Source organism: Ovis aries, chromosome 1, assembly GCF_016772045.2.
Source record: "Ovis aries strain OAR_USU_Benz2616 breed Rambouillet chromosome 1, ARS-UI_Ramb_v3.0, whole genome shotgun sequence".
Taxonomy (NCBI): domain Eukaryota; kingdom Metazoa; phylum Chordata; class Mammalia; order Artiodactyla; family Bovidae; genus Ovis; species Ovis aries.
In genome coordinates this window covers 264,988,427-265,004,842 of record NC_056054.1, presented here as the reverse complement: position 1 = coordinate 265,004,842, position 16,416 = coordinate 264,988,427, and the positions used below count along the sequence as shown (strand labels likewise).

General features: G+C 62.6%; 1 protein-coding gene across 1 annotated transcript; it reads right to left on the bottom strand.

Annotated features, from left to right (window-relative positions):
* Window positions 1-2,340: 2,340 nt before the first annotated feature.
* On the bottom strand, window positions 2,341-12,919 carry AIRE (autoimmune regulator). The gene is made up of 14 exons (XM_027964053.2): window positions 12,573-12,919; window positions 11,914-12,088; window positions 11,514-11,669; window positions 11,059-11,133; window positions 10,411-10,524; window positions 9,478-9,620; window positions 9,233-9,313; window positions 8,247-8,362; window positions 7,164-7,266; window positions 6,468-6,647; window positions 5,612-5,733; window positions 5,387-5,477; window positions 3,697-3,765; window positions 2,341-2,644 (listed from the first exon to the last, which is right to left on the bottom strand). The coding sequence occupies exons 1-14, from the start codon at window positions 12,720-12,722 to the stop codon at window positions 2,564-2,566; spliced, it is 1,656 nt and encodes a 551-aa protein (XP_027819854.1). The 5' UTR covers window positions 12,723-12,919; the 3' UTR covers window positions 2,341-2,563.
* Between the last annotated feature and the right edge of the window lie 3,497 nt (window positions 12,920-16,416).

Below are 16,416 nucleotides of genomic sequence, written 5' to 3'. Positions count from 1 at the left end.
GTAGCCGTTGGCTGGTGCTGCTCACCCACTGGGCAGACACATGCTGCAGCGGGTCATGTAGCCGGCCGCCACTCACTGCCAGATGAGCAAGACCAACGTCCAGCCCCACAGGAAGATGGACAGGAGCAGCAGATGGACAGCAGCCTCTGAGGAGCAAAGCACCGGGGCTGCAGAAGGGCAGGGCCCACTCCCGACGGTCGTTCTCTCCTGTCCTCTAAGCATAAATCACTGTATGAACACAATGCCACCAACCCAGGCTTCTGACAGCAGGAATGGCCCCTCCCCACCTCCTCCTTCCCACGAGCTCCCTGCACGCACACCATGGACGGACAGACAGACGACATTTGGGATTGCTGTGTGTCCCTCACCGCACCCTACCCCGTGCTTAAGTTCAGAGTGACATTTCCTGAACTTGAGGAAAGTGACACGGGCGCAGTGGAGGCCACCGGGCCACCAATGGGAGCACCAAGCCCCCAAGGGAGGGTCTTCATGGACCTGTCCACAGAGGGATTCTGATGAGGCGGGGGTCTCCAGAGCCCAGGATGAGACCCAGTGGCAGGGGGGCTGCAGTGGGCGGAGAGGAGGGCTGGTCACGTCTGTGCTCAGCAGCTGTGGGGGTCCTTGGAGGATGTGGACCATGATGGGCAGGGTGTCTGTGACATCTGGGTCCACCCTGGTCAGTTCCCTGGCACGTCCCTCCACCACTGCCACTGTTCCCACTGTGTCAAACCCACCGTGCCACCCCCACTGGCTTTTGCAGCCTTCATCCAGCCCTGCTTCATCCTATGGGTGGGGAACAGGGGCAGGGACAGCAGCTGGGCTCCATGGGGAAGAGACAGCTCTCAGACAAGCAGGGCACCCCTACTAGTCAGAAAGCCCTCGCTCCATCCCGCCCCTGGTCCATTCCATGCCCCGCCACGGGCCCTGCTCACTCCTCCCCTCATCAGCCACCCACGCCTGGTCTCTAGTCCCTCCTCCACTGGGTCTTTCTCTGTCCACAAATGTGATCCAGTCTCCAGCTGGGCCACTCCACATGTGGCCACAGCCTGGCATCACTGTCCACTGCCATCTGTCCCGCTGCTGCCCACCCAGCCTGGCTGCCCTGGAACAGCTGCCCACTCGCTCATGTGACACTAGCGTCCTCCTCAGCGGCTCCCTGTGTGAATAAACAACTTCACCCTGTGACCTGGGGCAGCTACCCCCTACACCAGAGGGTGTCCGCCAGCCCCTCCCCAGCGCTGTCCCAGGTCAGCTACTTCCAGCCCCACCCCCACAGAGGCTGCCTAATGTGTGCCCAGGACAGAGGGGCTCTGGAGAGGCTCAGTGAGCCGCTAAACCCCCCAAAGTCCAGAGGTTGTGAGTCCCATGCTGGGACCCCCATTCCTGTTAGATAGGCAGACTGCTCCCTGCCTGCCCAACCCCAGGTGGTGACACAACCCACGAGTCCCAAGTCCACACACACCGACTGCTGCCCCCCACTCACAGGGCACAGCAGGCCTGCGGCCACCCCCTTCCTCCCCAGGGCTCTGACCCCCATCAGGGCTTCTACTGAGGGGTCCCTGCAGGTGAGCGGTATGACATCCCTGCCATCTCCTTGCAGCAGCAGTGACCCAGCAGCTGTGCCAGGGCCTGGGGACGAATGTGGCTGAGAACTAGAGTCCCAGGTCCCCAGGGGCTGCTCTAGAGGGGAGACAGAGACCACCAGGAAAGATCTCCATTCTGACGGGCTCTCTTCCGGTGGCAGGTGCGGGGAGCAGGATAGCCAGTTCCGTCCCCCACAGCCCGTAGCACCGCCACCCCTGGCCTGGTGTCTGTCCCAGATGCGCCAGCTCCTGGTTCCTCGCCCCGCCCCGCCACACGCTGGCCCCAGGCCCTGTCTTGTGTCCTGCTTCTAAGATCACCCTCCTCTTGTGAATGACCTGCCACCAGAATGTCCCCTAATGCTCAGCCTATAGAAGAGTCACAGTAAGGGTTTCCCAAATAAATGACCCTCTGAATGAAAGAATGAGGAGGTGGCTTTGGAGCTGAGACCTCCCGTGGGTGAGAAAAGAGACAGGCGAAGTACCAAGCGGAACCCGGAGCAGAGAGAGCAGCCCGTGCAAAGGCCCTGAGGTGGGGATGGGCTGGGCCCTTTGAGGGGCAGAGGTTGTGGGGGGCAGGCAGAGGTGGGCAGAGCCAGACCAGTGGGGCAGGGGCTGTGCCGGGGGCTCCCGCAGAGGTGGAGCAGAGGGACTCCTGCACCCAGCGGCATTCTGGCACCCTCTTTTCCATACAGCCAGCTCAGTCTGCACGATGGGCACCAGAAACAGACCCTCCAAAACAAACACACTGCACCAGAAGTCATGTCAAGCACACAGAAGTGACTTTACTTTCAGACAGGGTGCTGATCAGCCGAGTGTTGATGCCACGCGGAACATCTCAGATCCTGGCCCTAACATTCCCCTCCATCCCTTTCAGAGCTGGTGGTTGCAAGTGTGAAGTCTGCTCCGCCAGAGTCCACAGGTGCCTCCCCTCTCCTTCTCATGCTGCCTGCAGCCCAATCTGGGTCAGCCCAGCATCCAGATCAGGAGGGGAAGGTGGGTGCCTCGGCCAGCGGGCGGGACATGCTCTGGATGGCCCACTGCAGGATGCCATCAAAGGAGTGCTGCGGAAGCAGAGAGCAGGCTCAGGGCCCGGCTGGAGCCTCAGCGGGCAGGTGTGCCTGCCTGGCCCACAGCCCGTCTGCCCTGGCCTTCAGGGCCACCTGAGTCATCAACATCCAACCCAGCCATCCTACTCAGAGGACGTTGAGGCCTGAGGCTCCACCGTACACGTCCACTCCTCTGAGCATCCCTTAAGCCTGGGCATGGCCACCACGGCTGTTCAGCTCCTCGTGGCTTCTTCCCAGGTGACCGGCAGAGCCAGCTCCTTCCCTCCCTCCGCTCAGCTCTTTGCAGGACCTCCCTGGTGCTCCTGCAGGACCTCCCTGGTGCTCCTGCAGGACCTCCCTGGTGCTCCAGCAGGACTGGAGGAGCCTCGGGAATGCCCAGTATTCCAACAGAACAAGGTGATCTGCTCCAGAAGGGCCTGTGCATCTGCCCCCTATGTTTTCATATATTGGCACCTCGGGTCATCCCAGCATCCTGGGGCCCTGGGCTCTCTAAAGACACCTGTAGTGTCTGGGACCTGCCCGTGCCCAGCCCATCACATAAGGCAGGGACTCCATGGTCAGCTGGGATCCCCAAGTGCTACACCAGGGTCCTGAGGAGGACACACGCTGGCCACCTGAGGCCTGGAGGTGGCTAGAGAAATTTGACCTTTCCTAAAAGCCACCTTTTCTTCCCAGTTATTCTAGCTGCTCATCACCAGGTGGAGAAGCCTGCATTGAGAGCAGTGAGTGAGGGATCTGCAGGTTCCAGAGTGTCCAGCCCCCACCCGCACCTGGGGAAAGTCTCGGCCTCCATGTCAGGCTTCAGCGGCCCTGGTGCCAGATTCTGCACCACCAGCCTTTCAGGGTCCCGGGCCTGGGACCTCCAGCAAGGCTGGGAAGGGGGCAGCTCGGGGCCCCTTCTGGCTTGTTTGTGCATGGAGAGGCCAGCACCATCTGGCAATGGGGGCCCGTGGAATGCCATGGGCCCGGAATAGGGGTGCTGACTGCTTCAGAGGCCGCGGAGGAAGGGATGGAGGGGAGGAGGAGGGGGCTGGGTGACACGTTACCTCACTCAGGAGGGACTCCAGGTCGTCCCTGTGCAGAACCGGCTCATGACCAGCAGAATCGTCCCCCACCTGGATGCCAGAAAGATAGGAGGTCAACCCAACTTCCACACCCCTGCTGGGGTCATCACCACAGAAGCAGGACTCTCTACAGAGGGGGCAGGGCTGGGGGCAGTGGCCAGGCCAGGGCAGCGGGTGCAGTGTACTTCTCCAGGTGGGACCCTGGGAACTGAATTCTAACATCCAGCTCCAGGGGGCAGGGCAGAGATGGAGTGGGCATGAGAGAGGTGGGGGCTGCCCGCCCAGGGCCCTGCCACCCCTCTGAAGTGGCTGCCCAAGGCCCTGGCGACCTGCCTGCCTCCAAGCTCTGGGGGAAGGAGCAGCTGGCAGGACTCCGGTCACCAGTGAGAATCCTGAGGCCCAGAGGGGAAGGGTCTGATCCCAAGCCAGCCCTTCAGTGACCAACAGTCACGCACTCCCTGCCCTGCTCCTGGGCGAGGGGCCAGAGCAGGAGATGAGGCACACTCCCCCATCACAGGTTAGGAGGGGGACAGGCCATACTAAGTGGGACCATAAGACAATGCCCGGTTTGCAGCTGCAAACAGCCACTTGTTCTGGCCCCTGAAGGGGCCACCAGCCTGGTGTGGCTCAGCATGGACAGCAGATGGCTGGGGGTGAGGTGAGACTTCCAGAAGGAACGGGGCACCAGCAGGTGGGGGCCCTCTGTGGCCAGTGTCCCAGAGCCCCGTCACCCACAGAGTGTAAGGAGGGAAGAGATGGAGGCGGGGCTGGGAGGTGGGATGGACCATGGATAGGGGTAGGACATCACCACCCGGGGCCCCCCAAGGATTCTTCCGGGGCAGGGATGGGGTTAGGAAGTCCCTGCTGGGGGCTGGAGGCTTCTGATCAGGAAAAACTTGTGGTGGTGGTGGTGTGGGGGTGGGGGTGTGGGGTCCCCAGGTTCTGAGAGAGCCCTGGGAAGTAAGGTTCAATGAGGCTAGAGTTACTCCTCCCAAGGTCCCGGGGTCCCAGGCTGCTGGAGGACTGTGGCGATGACACGGGCGGCGGGGGGGGGGGGGGCGGGCGGAGGGAGTCACACTGCTCACCTGTGTGTGCCTGCTTGCTTATTTCTGGCTGGGAGCCTCCTTCCTGCTCTCCCTGCCCCACCCCCACCCCAGGATGGCGCTCCTGGTACAGGGCACTCCCGGGGGTCGAGGGGTCAGGGATGGGCTCAGGGAAGCTGGGGGTTGGGTGCTGGGGGTTAGGGGAGCCCTGAGCCTGGGTTAATCGTGAGCCAGGCCTGTAACCAACCAGTGACTTCATAGCCACTGTTGCTCAGGAGGGTTTCCTTTTTTTAAAAAAGTATTTATTTGGCTGTGCTAGGTTTTAATTTCCACATCCAGTCCCCTGACCAGGGATGAAGTTCTGGCCTCTGCCTTGGGAGCACAGCGTCTTAGCCACTGGACCACCAGGGAAGTCCCAGAAGGGTTTCCTTTTTAGGTAGATTTAAGTTAAGCAGGAATCGATTTAAACAAAAATATCATCCATACATAACTGTCAGGCGGTTTGGTGCTCACTGCCAAGCTGCCCCCGGGCCTCCCCTGGCGATGTGCCCACCACCCCCAGCCCCCGGCGTCCCTCCCCTCACCTGCGCCCCGGGGCCGACCGCGCCGGCGGTGAGCTTGGGGGTCGCGGGAGCCGGGCGGGCGGGGCTCGCGGCGGGCGCCCCCTCCCCAGGGGCCGGGGCGGCGTCTCCGGAGCAGGCTCTGCAGCGCAGGGCGGCCCTGGGGAGCGGAGGAGAGGCTTCGGGCTGCCCGGCTGGGGCCAGGCTGGGAGCGCCCTCTGGGGACCCAGGTCTCGAAGAGCCTTGGTGGGGGACGCCGGCCCTCCCCCTCCCCATCGCGAGCCCCGCACTCACCCGGGCCGAGCGGCGCCGCCGGGGAAGTGGCAGCGCCAGTGGAAGGCGGCGGCGCAGTGTGAGCACCGCAGCGCGTCCGCGCCGTCCCCGCACACCCCGCAGCGCGCGCCGGGCACCGGGCCCTGTGGACCGACAGACCACGGCGGGGTGACCGAGGACCCAGGCGAGGCAGGGGTGGGGTAGGCGGGGTGGGGAAGTGGCGCGTTCAGGACCGCTGGACCCCGCCGAGGCTGAACGGCTGGGAGGGGCACACGGGGTGGGGGAGCGGGTCCGAAGTTTCGGGATCCAGACCAGGAGAGGTCAAGGGCACCCCAGCACCTCTGGGCTGCAGCTTGGAGAAACCAGGTGCCCCATATCCATCCTCCTTGGTGGGCCCAGGCCCCCTCCAGGGCTGGTCAAGAGGTCCCCGGAGGCCTGGCTCCAGAGGATGCAGGAGGGACTGGGAGACCTGGGACTACCAGGCCCCAGGTTCCAGGTAGACTGCAAACTACCTGCTTTATTGTTCTGCCCTGGTGGGGCCGAGGGGTGGGGCGCGGTGGGGGATGGTGCTTGGTTTCAAGAGCAAGGAGAGAATGGTCACCCCGGCTGGAATCCCTCCAGGAGCCCCCTTTCCCCCACCCTCTCCCAAGAACCCCCACCTTGTTCTGGGTAATCTCACAGCGCCCACAACCTCTGCACCTCCCTTCAGCCTCTTCCCACCTGCCCTCCCAGTGGCCGGCCTGGCTGCTCCTGAAAGCGCCACACCCACCCGTCTGACTCCTACCTCCTTACCCCTGCTTGCTCCTCACTGTCCTATTTCGGCTTCGCCTGGCTGCCCCAGTGGACCCTGGGCTCCCTGACCCCAGCACCCCCTCACCTGCTGCCCCTCAGGGCCCACGCACAGTGGAGGGCACAGGGCAGAGGGGTCGGGCCCCGGCAGGGGCGCTGCAGAGGGCGGGGCCAGCAGGTGCTTGTAGGTGACAGCAGCGTCCGTCCCAGGGCGCAGCTCCCTGGGCAGTGCCCTCACCTCTTCCCCTGACCTCAGACCCAGGAAGGCCTGGAAGCAGAGGGTCAGCTCTCAGAGGTGCTGCAGGGGGCTTGCCTAGAACCACCCCGGGGTTCATGAGCATGGGGAGCCTGGGACCCACACTGGGTGAGAAAAGTTGAGGCACGGTTCCGGAGTCTATGGCCCCTGGCCCTCTCCCAATCAGAAGGCACTGCCCTGTGACCCTTGGAGGCTGTCAGAGTAAACACTCTGGGGCGCGTGTCACGTCCTTCATGCCTTTGTGGCGACAGAACGCTTACACCGTTTTGGAGAATGTTATCTGTGATCGAGGTGTGTCCCCTGTGTGGGCTGGCAGCTGAGGGCCCTGAATCAGTGTATTGAGAAACCAGTCCCCAAAAGGGCCACTTCCCAATGGGCTGCACCCCCGTGGCCCCACAGGAGGGAGAAAGTCGGACTGATGGGGCCGGGCCAAGGTAGGGGTGCTTGGCTTTATGGCTGGGGCAGGTCCAACCCACAAGAGAGTAAGGGAGTAAGTAGACAGAGGGGCCAGGAATGGTCTGGGCATACCGGGGTCTCGACGGGCAGCTCCTGGGGCCGGGGCTGCTCTGCCCGAGGCAGGTCCCGCTGGGCTGTTGTCCCCTGGATGCAGTTGGAGCACCTCCAGGTCCCACTGACCGGCCAGGGACATGCGGGGCAGGACAGAGGGGACAGTAGATTCCCATACTGGCAGCGCAGGGGAGGCCTGACAGCTCCTCCAGGTCACCCACCCTCATGGTCCCCAGAGGGGGAACCCAGGCCCAGCAGGAAAGTGGGTGGAGACCAGGGCAAGGGCCTGCCCACTCGTCAGCAGGAGAGCCTGGGGGGCCAGGATCGCTAGCCCTGGTGGGATGGCCTTCACCAGCATGGCACGTCCCCTGAGTGCTTCTCGTATGAGCCCCGAGAATTCCTGACACCTGGGAACGAGCAGTGGCCTTTGCCTGTGTTTGGCTCCCATGGACCCTGCCTTGCAGGCGGGACCTCCGAGGCTGGCATAGTTACACTCTTGGAACTCTCCCCCAATTCCTTGGGGGGACGGTGTCCAGCAGAAAGGGAGCCAGTCAGGGGCAGGAAGGAAGAGAATGGAAGGGCAGTGTTGAGCTGAGCTGAGGGATGACCCCAGCCAGAGATGTGACCTGGTCAAGGTCATGCAGTGAGTTGGGCAGGGCTGGGTGGAGAATGCCAACCCCATGCTCCTCCCCACAGAGCGGGCTGCCCTGACCTATGCGAGCTGGTGGCAGAGGGAAGCGCTCTCCCCATGGGCCAGGACAGGGGGCCCTGCGCCAGGCAGAGGATGGGGAACCCCCTGGCCCTTGGGGAGCAGCTCTGTGGCCTCCATACTTCCCAACCTGACTTGGAGTCAGATTCTGCTTAGGGCTCGAGGTCAGCTGCTCAGGGGAGCTGACCTCCTTGCCTTGGGTCTCAGGGCCCCATAGGCCAGGCTGGAGGGACAGCATGGCCACACAGCGAGGTGAGGTGTGAAGATCCCAGGCCCCAGAGCCACCACCCAGAGACCTGAACCAAGGCCCCTCCCAGGCTGGCCTCACCATCCACTGGTGGAGTGATGGGACTTCTGGGTGGGGAGTGGGGGGAGAAGGGGGGGCAGAGGCTCACCTGGGGATCTCGCTGAGCGGCGGGGTCAAGCAGGCCAGATGGAAGGCACGGGGGCAGCCATCACAACAGAGCAGCTCCCCACCGTCCCGGCAGGCCGCACACTCGTCCTCATTCTTCTGACAAGAGACACGTGTGTCTGGAAGACCCAGGATGGGGCGGCCCTCCCAGAGACCCCCACCCCCACAATAGTCCCCAGGGGCACCCAAGTCCCCTGGCCCACTCCCAACTGAAATCCTGCCCTGACTGTCTGCTCCCTGGGGCGCCCTGTGACCCCACCATCTCTGGGACTCTAGCCCCCAACACCCTCTCTTGGGAAGAAAGAACAGTCTTTAAGAAAGTCTGGCTTCACATGGGTGCCTGGGCTCCAGGGCGCTGAGGCTGCAGGCCCATCCCCATGCAGCCCCTTCCTCACAGGGCAGTGGAGGGCAGGCCCAACCGTGTTCCCCTGGGCCCTGGGCACCCGCTGTCCCCTCCGCCTGAGGCTTGCTGGTACCCTTGGCTGGATGTGCCCACCATGCCTCCTTGGGTGTCATCTCCTTCGGAAGTCCCCCTCCCCTGCCCCAGGATGACAGGGCTGCGATGAGCACACTGACCGTAGTAATGCCCCACCCCCGGGCCCCGCCAGCCTCGGAGCTCCTGGGAGCAGGCACAGCACCGGGTGGAGGTGTCGGGTTCTAGAGCTGGTTCCACCTTGTTCAGAACCAGTGTGAGGAACCCAGGAGCTTCTATGGCTTCCAACAGGGGCCACCGTCCCAACTAAGGGCCCAACTACAAGCGCAGGACAGTGGGCACCTGGGCCCAGGAGGACTCACTTGCTCTGACTTATGTGACTTATTACAGTTGTGTATTATCAGGAAAATATATATATATACTATTAAAATAAAGAACTCCACACTGAGAGCAGAAGTTTGGCTCTCATCCCCCAGTCCCTGGATGAGTGACAGAAACCACCGCCCTCTCAGATCCTGGAATGCTCTGGTCTCTACCTGGTGCAGGTGGGGCTCGCTGGGGAGGGCAGGAGGGGCTGGGGCCCTGTCCCGTGGGCCAGCCCTGGAGTCACCTCCACCCTGCGGGGAGATGTGGGAGGGTCAGCAATAGGACAGAGAAGGCAGGAGGGGCCGACCCCAGCCCCCAGCAGAGCTCCTGACCCAAGGTGATGCCACTGTCCCTCGAGTGCTGGGGGAGGGGACTGAAGGCCAGGCTTCCCTGGGGTGGTCCCTGCGGTGCTTACGGGGGCAGGGGCCTGGGTCCCCTTGGCTCGGACCAGGGACTTCAGGCTGCTGCTGCGGGTCTTGTTCTTTCCCCCAGCGGGGTCTTCAAACTTGTTGGGTGTGTAAAACTCCCCCCCAACCTGGATGCACTTCTTGGAGCCACCTGGGGGGGAGGTGGGGGAGCCTGGCAGGGAGGCTCTACAGTGTGCTGTTCCTCCCCCAACCCAACCCCCAGTCAGCTCTGGGGCCAGGGTCCTGGGCACAGGTAGGGTTCTCTGTTGGGGGAAGGAAGCGTGTCTCCCAAATTCACATCCACTTGGAACCTCAGAAGCAACCTTATTTGGAAGTCGGGTCTTTGTAGATGTTAAGATGGGCTCACACTGGACCCTACGTCCAAGGATAGGGTCCTTCTGAGAAGAGAAGGCAGAAACACAGGGAGGAGGCAGAGGCTGGAGTGATGACACCACCAGCCGGGGCGCAGGGTTGGGGCGGCCCCTCCAGGAGCTGCGGGAACTGGGAAGATCTGCTGTAGAGCCTTGTGAGCGGCAAGTGTGGTCCTGCCTGCACGGCGGTTTTGGAGTTGCTTGAAGCCACCCCGTTTGTGGCGATTTGTCACAACAGCCCTAGGAATCTACTGCAAGGACCATCCCTGGAGCCTGGTGAGACTGGAGCCTGCGTCAGCTCCCAGGGTCCTCGCGTGCGCCACGGGTGCCCGGCACAGACAGTGGAGGAAGGAGGTGATGCAGCGGTGAGTCACGCAGGGCGGGGGTTGCGCTCATCCCCCTTAGAGTCCAAGAGGCCCCCCCTGCCCAGACCATCCCCTCCACAGACAGCAGGCCCACTGGGGGAGCAGGGCATGCCGGCTGCCTTGCCCATGTCTCGGCTGCTCCAGAGCCTCCAGGGAGCTTCGTGGGGACGTGGATGCGCTGGCAGCCTCTCCCAGTGCCGTCTACCTGACTCAAACACTTGCTGGATAAGGATCCCCTCCACGGCCCCGCGGGCTCCTGGGACGTCCCCAGAGGACACAGCCATAGCTCTCTGGACCGAAGTGGACATGGTCTGAATTCCTAGGAAAGTGAGCATCAAAGTAGGCGGTGGGGGGGGGGGAACAGTCATCAGTTGGGTGATGAGCCCTGAGAACAGGCAGTGGGGAGCTGAGGGGTCTGGGCAACAGAACCCTTCCTTCTTTCCACCCAGGGCAGGCCAGACTCAGACAGACAGACAGCCTGCCTGTCAGTGCAGAGATGGCCGTGATGTGCACGTGTGTACATGTATGTGGTATGGCCTGGCGTATGGTGTGAGCTGGCTGAAGACAGCGGGCAGGAATGAACAGGGACCCTGGGACATGCCCCTGGACAGTGCTGGGAGGGGGAAGGGTCCCCAGGACCTGCCCACAGGTTGGCACCAGCCGGCCACGGGAGGTCTCTAGGGTCCTAGGTTGTGTCCAGCCGAGGGACAAGGAGGATTCTCTGGAGGAAGCAGAGTCCAAGCTGGCCCTGACGGTTGGGGCATTCGGATGGGCACAGGTGGGGTGACCCCAGGCCAGCATGGTCCCAGCTCCCAGGATGGCCCCTGACCCCAGGACCTCAGGCCTGGCTCACCATTGCCCAGTGGGAGACGCTGTGGCTCTGCGTTGCTCTCAGGCTTCTTGGCGGGCTTGGCCTTGGTTTGGGAGCCTGTGTTGGCCGGGGAGAACCGACAGTCTGGCCCTCTTGCCTCTGCTAGGCCAAGGCTGAGGGGCAGGGGGGAGAGCGCCAGCAGGGGACTCCCAAACTCTGGTGGAGCCCCTTGCTTTATCCAGCTCTGGTGGCCACATCAGGAGAAAGGAAGAACACCCGTCTGCCTACCCAGGGGGCTCAGGGGGCAGCATGGACTGCCGGGCTCACCCAGGTGTCTATGTCCCTGGAGGGACCTCTGCCAGGCTGGTCAAGTAGGAGGGACAGATGCTCCCGGAGCTGGTTGGGAGGGGGTGGTCAGGGAGGGGTACAGTCTGGGGGCAGGGTGTGTGGAACTCCCCAGGGGATCCGTGACCCCACCAGCTCTTCAAATGGGGTACCTGGACTGGAGGTGCCCCTTGGGGATGGGGCTGCTGGTGGGGCAGTCCGCGGCTCCTCGAGTGCCTTCCTCTTGGTGGGGGGCCTGGGCAGCAGCACAGTGGCCTTGGGACCGGCCGGGGGCCTCCTCCCCTTCCGGGACTGGCTGAGGTCCACATCTGCGGGGCACGTGCAGGGCCGAGGGCCGAGCTCAAGCCCAGAACTGATGCTTCGTTCAGGGACGTGAGGCCTGCCCCTTGGGCTCTTAGAACCCAAGACGGTCTAGGCAACATCAGGGGCTCCCTAAACACCCTATCCCTTCCCTCTTACAGTCCAGTTGGGGCCCAGAAGCCGACTCCAGCTGCCCCAGCCCCTCTGAGGGAGGCTGAGCCGGCCAGGACCCCAGCCCCCGGTGCCCCCCACCTTTGGGGAAAGTGTCCAGGATAGACTGCAGCCGGACGTATCTCTCCAGGTTGTAGTCCTTGAAGAGAACCCTCCAGAAGTCCAGGATGGCGCCGGCGTCTTGGGTCAGGAGCCACGAGAGGAGCGCGTGGAAGGCCTGGGGACAGCCCTCCTTCTCCTTCAGGCGCAGGGTCTCCTGGAGCAAAGGTGGCAGTGGGAGCCCTGCCCTGCCGCGTCCAGCCCCCACTTCCTGCCACCTCCACTGCGGGTCGAGGGCGAATGCTGACCCCTAGGAGGCAGCTGTGTCCATCCCCTAGGCTTGGGCAGGTATGGGGATGGAGTAGGGGTGCTGGGATGACATGGGGGGCCAGCTGGGTTTCATCTTACGGGACTGTGCTCCGTTTAAACGCGGCCGGGGGAGGGCAGGGAGGGCGCTGGGGGCGCTGGGGGCGCAGGAACTTGTCCTGGAGACCACGCCCTCCGCTGGTGGGTGGGGCGTGGTCAGGCTGCGGCGTTAGGAGCTGGGATCCTTTGGCTCTGGAGCGGAGGGGTGTTGAGGGCAGACAGTGGGGCGGGGCGGGGGAGGTCCCTCTGGAACGCGTCTTCCGAGACCCTGCCCGCTCCAGGGACCGGCGTTGGGGCAAGTCTCCCGCGCGTAGCGGCTCTGGGTCGCGGCCCACCTGGAACTTGTCCTCGGGGACCACGTCGTGGTCGGCCAGCGCGTGCAGCAGCGGGAAGGCGCTGTCCACGGCCACCGCGATCTCCGTGCGATGCAGCCTCAGCAGGCGGCGCAGCGCCGCGTCCCCACCGGCCCGGGCCTCGCCCGCCATCGCGGGGTCCGGGGACGCAGCGCTGGGGGCCCCCTCTCCCCGCCTGGGGTCTCGGGGCCTCAGGGCGCCGCTGGCCTTGTGGGGTGTCCGGGCCGTGTCTGCCTCCTGGTGCTTGCACTCACTCCGCCTGCGCCGGGAACACCTGGGCGGGCTCACCTGCTCGGGGAGAGGGAGCCCTGAGAGCTTCTCCGGCCTCCTCCTCGGGGCCGGAGTCTGTTATACCTGCGTCTCCTGAGAGAGAGCAAGGGCCGCTCCGCCAATCAGGGCCCAGGCAGCTTCCTCAGGGGCCAGAAACTTCCCCGTGACTGAGTTCCCCAAGGTCCCAGCCACCTGCCAGCGCCCTTGAACCCCTCCGGCAGGCTGCTGACCTTTCTTTCCGTGGTCAAGAAGCGTCTAGACTCAATTTCCCAAACGTGGTTCCGGCCAGCATCCCACAGGGCACTGTTCAAATGGGGGAAAGCAGTGCTGGGTGTCCTTCACACAGCTGCTCCAGCAGCTGCCAGGGGCCAGCGCAGGAAGCCTCCAGGGAGCTGAGCCGGGGCAGGGAGTGGGCACTGCTGCCTCCGCAGCTGCTGCTCAGAATCCTTAGTCTGGGGCTGTAGAAAGGGTCCAATGAGGGGTGCCCTGGGATATGACTTAGTGTGTCAGTGGGTTCAGTGCTGGGCATCACCTGGAAGCTGGATGATGTGGGGCAAGTGTCTCTCCTTCTCTCATCTTTAAATGGACACTTTCCACTGGGAGTCCCCAGGGTCGATCCATCTTCTACCTCCTCCGGGTGTGTTGGGAAGTAAAGCTTCTAGGAAGGTGACTAACCCTGTGGACAGGCATGTCTGAGCATTAGCCCTGGGAGCTCCTGTCTGGCTGGCTCTCAGTCAGGGAGAGGCACCCCAGGGGTCTTCCTGGGGTGGGGGACAGAAGCTTCTGGGGGAAGTGAGGAAGGCTCCCTGGAGGATCGCAGCAAGGGCCCCTGGTCCATGAGATGGGAACAGCATACCAGCAAAGGGTGGGCAGGGGCAGAGCACTAGGGTATCCATGGACCCTGAGCCCATGGTGGCCCAGCTAGCATGGTCTGGGTGGGGAGCAGGGACATGAGACATGGTGGGAAGGCCCGTCCATGTGGTCAGGCTGCAGAGCCCAGGAGGCTTGTGGAGGAAGGCATCCGGCTAACTTGGGTTAGGGAGAAGAGCTGGCCTCCTGGGGACAGGTGAGTGGGGGGAAGCCTGGGGTCAGGGCCAGCACTGGGGTGGGACCTGCCACATGAGGCAGTGGGGAGACTCGTGACCAATTGGCTGGTGGTGTCCCCAAGACTTCTTACGTGTGTCAGCCTTCATGTTTTATACTGAGGTGAGGGTTCAGGGTGGGAGGATTGTGGGGCCCCTTCGTCCTGATGCAGGAGCCCTGCCTTGGTGTTCCTATCTCCAAGTCCTGGGCCTTCGGGCTGCTCCAAGCCTGGGGAGTGGGTGTCAGAGGTGAGCTCCAACAGCCTGGGGTCAGGCGTGGGAGGCCATGGTGAGGGTGGAGGCTGTTGTCATCTCAGGAGCCAGAACTTAAGGGTGGCTCTCTTGGGCTAGCTCTCCTGTAGGATGTTCTGGGAACTGACCTGGGAGCAGGGCCCTGGTGCTGCCTACCTCCGGGGGCACTGAGCCCAGTGGCTGCTGTGGGTGCGCACATGGAGGTGTGGAGCTTGGGTTCCCTGTCCTAGGTGAAGGTGAAGTCACTCAGTCGTGTCTGACTCTTTGCAACCCCATGGACTGTAACCTACTAGGCTTCTCCGTCCCTGGGATTCTGCAGGCAAGAATACTGGAGTAGATTGCCGTTTCCTTCTCCAAGGGATCTTCCCGACCCAGGGATCGAACCTAGGTCTCCCTGTCCTAAGTTGCCCCCAAATTCACACACAGAGGCACCAGGATGCCAGTGAGCCATGTTTGTGGCCTTGGGGTGATCGGCCCAGAGGGCCTCCCCTTTCAGCATTGTGGTCTTCCATTATCACTTTGCACCTGGTGGATTTTCTCCTTGGGGGGCTGAGTGGTCATTGGGGGATGCCTTAGCCACAAGCCAACTGTTCAAGGGAGATTTACAAACTGCCAAGAAGACCGAAGTCTTCACTTCACTTTTTAAAGCGCTGACACCCTTGCAGGTGGCTCTGCGTCATCAGGGTGGCCTGGCCGCTTTGGGCGTTGCCTGGCTGCTGGCTTGGAGGTTAGCTCACAGGCTCCTGTAGAGTTTTGGACTTTCCACTGCGCCGGGAGTTTCCACAGCAGCCCCTTACCTGCCAGCAACCCAGAGCAACCTGGGGTGTATGGAGGTGGCCTGTGCAACCACAGAAGGGCCCAGTGAGGGCCTGTCCTGCCTTCAGCCAGGTCACTGCTCCAGAGGCCTGAGCCTCAGCTCCTCCTCCAGGCAGTGGCCCAGCGACTTGCCTGCCCCCTCGTAACACATCTCTGAGCCTCTGTCCTCACATGTGAGGGACCAAGCTCAGGAGCTCTTCCTGCATCTGGGTGATGCTACATAACAGACACCCCAGCCCCACCGTGCACTGGCCCTGATCTGAGTGCCCGGCACCTGCCCTCACCTAATCTCAGAACTGCTGCGTTCAATCAGCATTGTTATCAGCCCCCATTCCATAGACTGGGAGACTGAGGCACAGAGAAGTTAACCAGCTGTATGCTCAGTCGTGTTCAACTCAGTGACCCCATGGATGGTAGCCCACCAGGCTCTTCTGTCCATGGAATTCTCCAGGCAAGAATACTGGAGTGGGCTGCCATGCCCTCCTCCAGGGGACCCTCCCGACCCAGGGATTGATCCCAGGGAATGTGACCAAAGTCATGCAACTAGTAGATGGCCTTGGGTGGATGGTGTCCAGCACTCAGGACTCAGCGTCCACTCAGGACTCAGCACTCAGGACACTAGTTGGGTGCCCAGGTCATGCCAGGCCCTCCCAGTGCCCAAAGAGGAGGAAGTCCTCCCTGTGTGACATGCCCAGAAGTCAGGGAGAAGGAGGTCCCATTGGTGGGATGGGGACAGGAGGGGCCCCTGCCCCTGGCTGCTTGGCCTTGGCCCCTCAAGCAAGCCTGGACACTGCAGTCTTCTCCTCTTGCCCCAGACAGAAGCTTCAGTCTGTGTGTGTGTTAGTCGTTCAGTCATGTCTGACTCTTTGAGATCCCATGGACTGTAGCCTACTAGGCTCCTTGGTCCATGAGATTTTCCAGGCAAGAATACTAGAGTTGGTTGCCATTTCCTTCTCCAGGGGATCTTCCCAACCCAGGGATCGAACCTGGGTCTTCTGCACTGCAGGCAGATTCTTTACCATCTGAGCCACCAGAGAAGTCTGTGTGGCTCCTCAAAAAGGGATGGGGTCCCAGAGGTCAGGAATCCTGAGCTGGGATGATCTCAGGGGGCCTCAGAATGCCAGCCCAGGCTCAGCTGGAGGATCAGTGCAGGAGGGGCCCTGGGCCTGCTCCCTGAGGACTTCCTGGCTGGTGGAGCACTGGGTGGTGGGTCTCCTGCTGACTCTCTACCAGGACTTTAGCAACTTTTTGTCCTCCAGCTAGCTGTGTGACCTTGTCCGGGTGTGTCTTCCTGAGAAAAGCTGTTCAACATTGTTACTCGTTACAAAAATGCACATTAAAGCCAAGTGAGCTACCACTTCACCTCCACAGGGATGGCTAGTATCAAAACAGACAACAGCAAATGT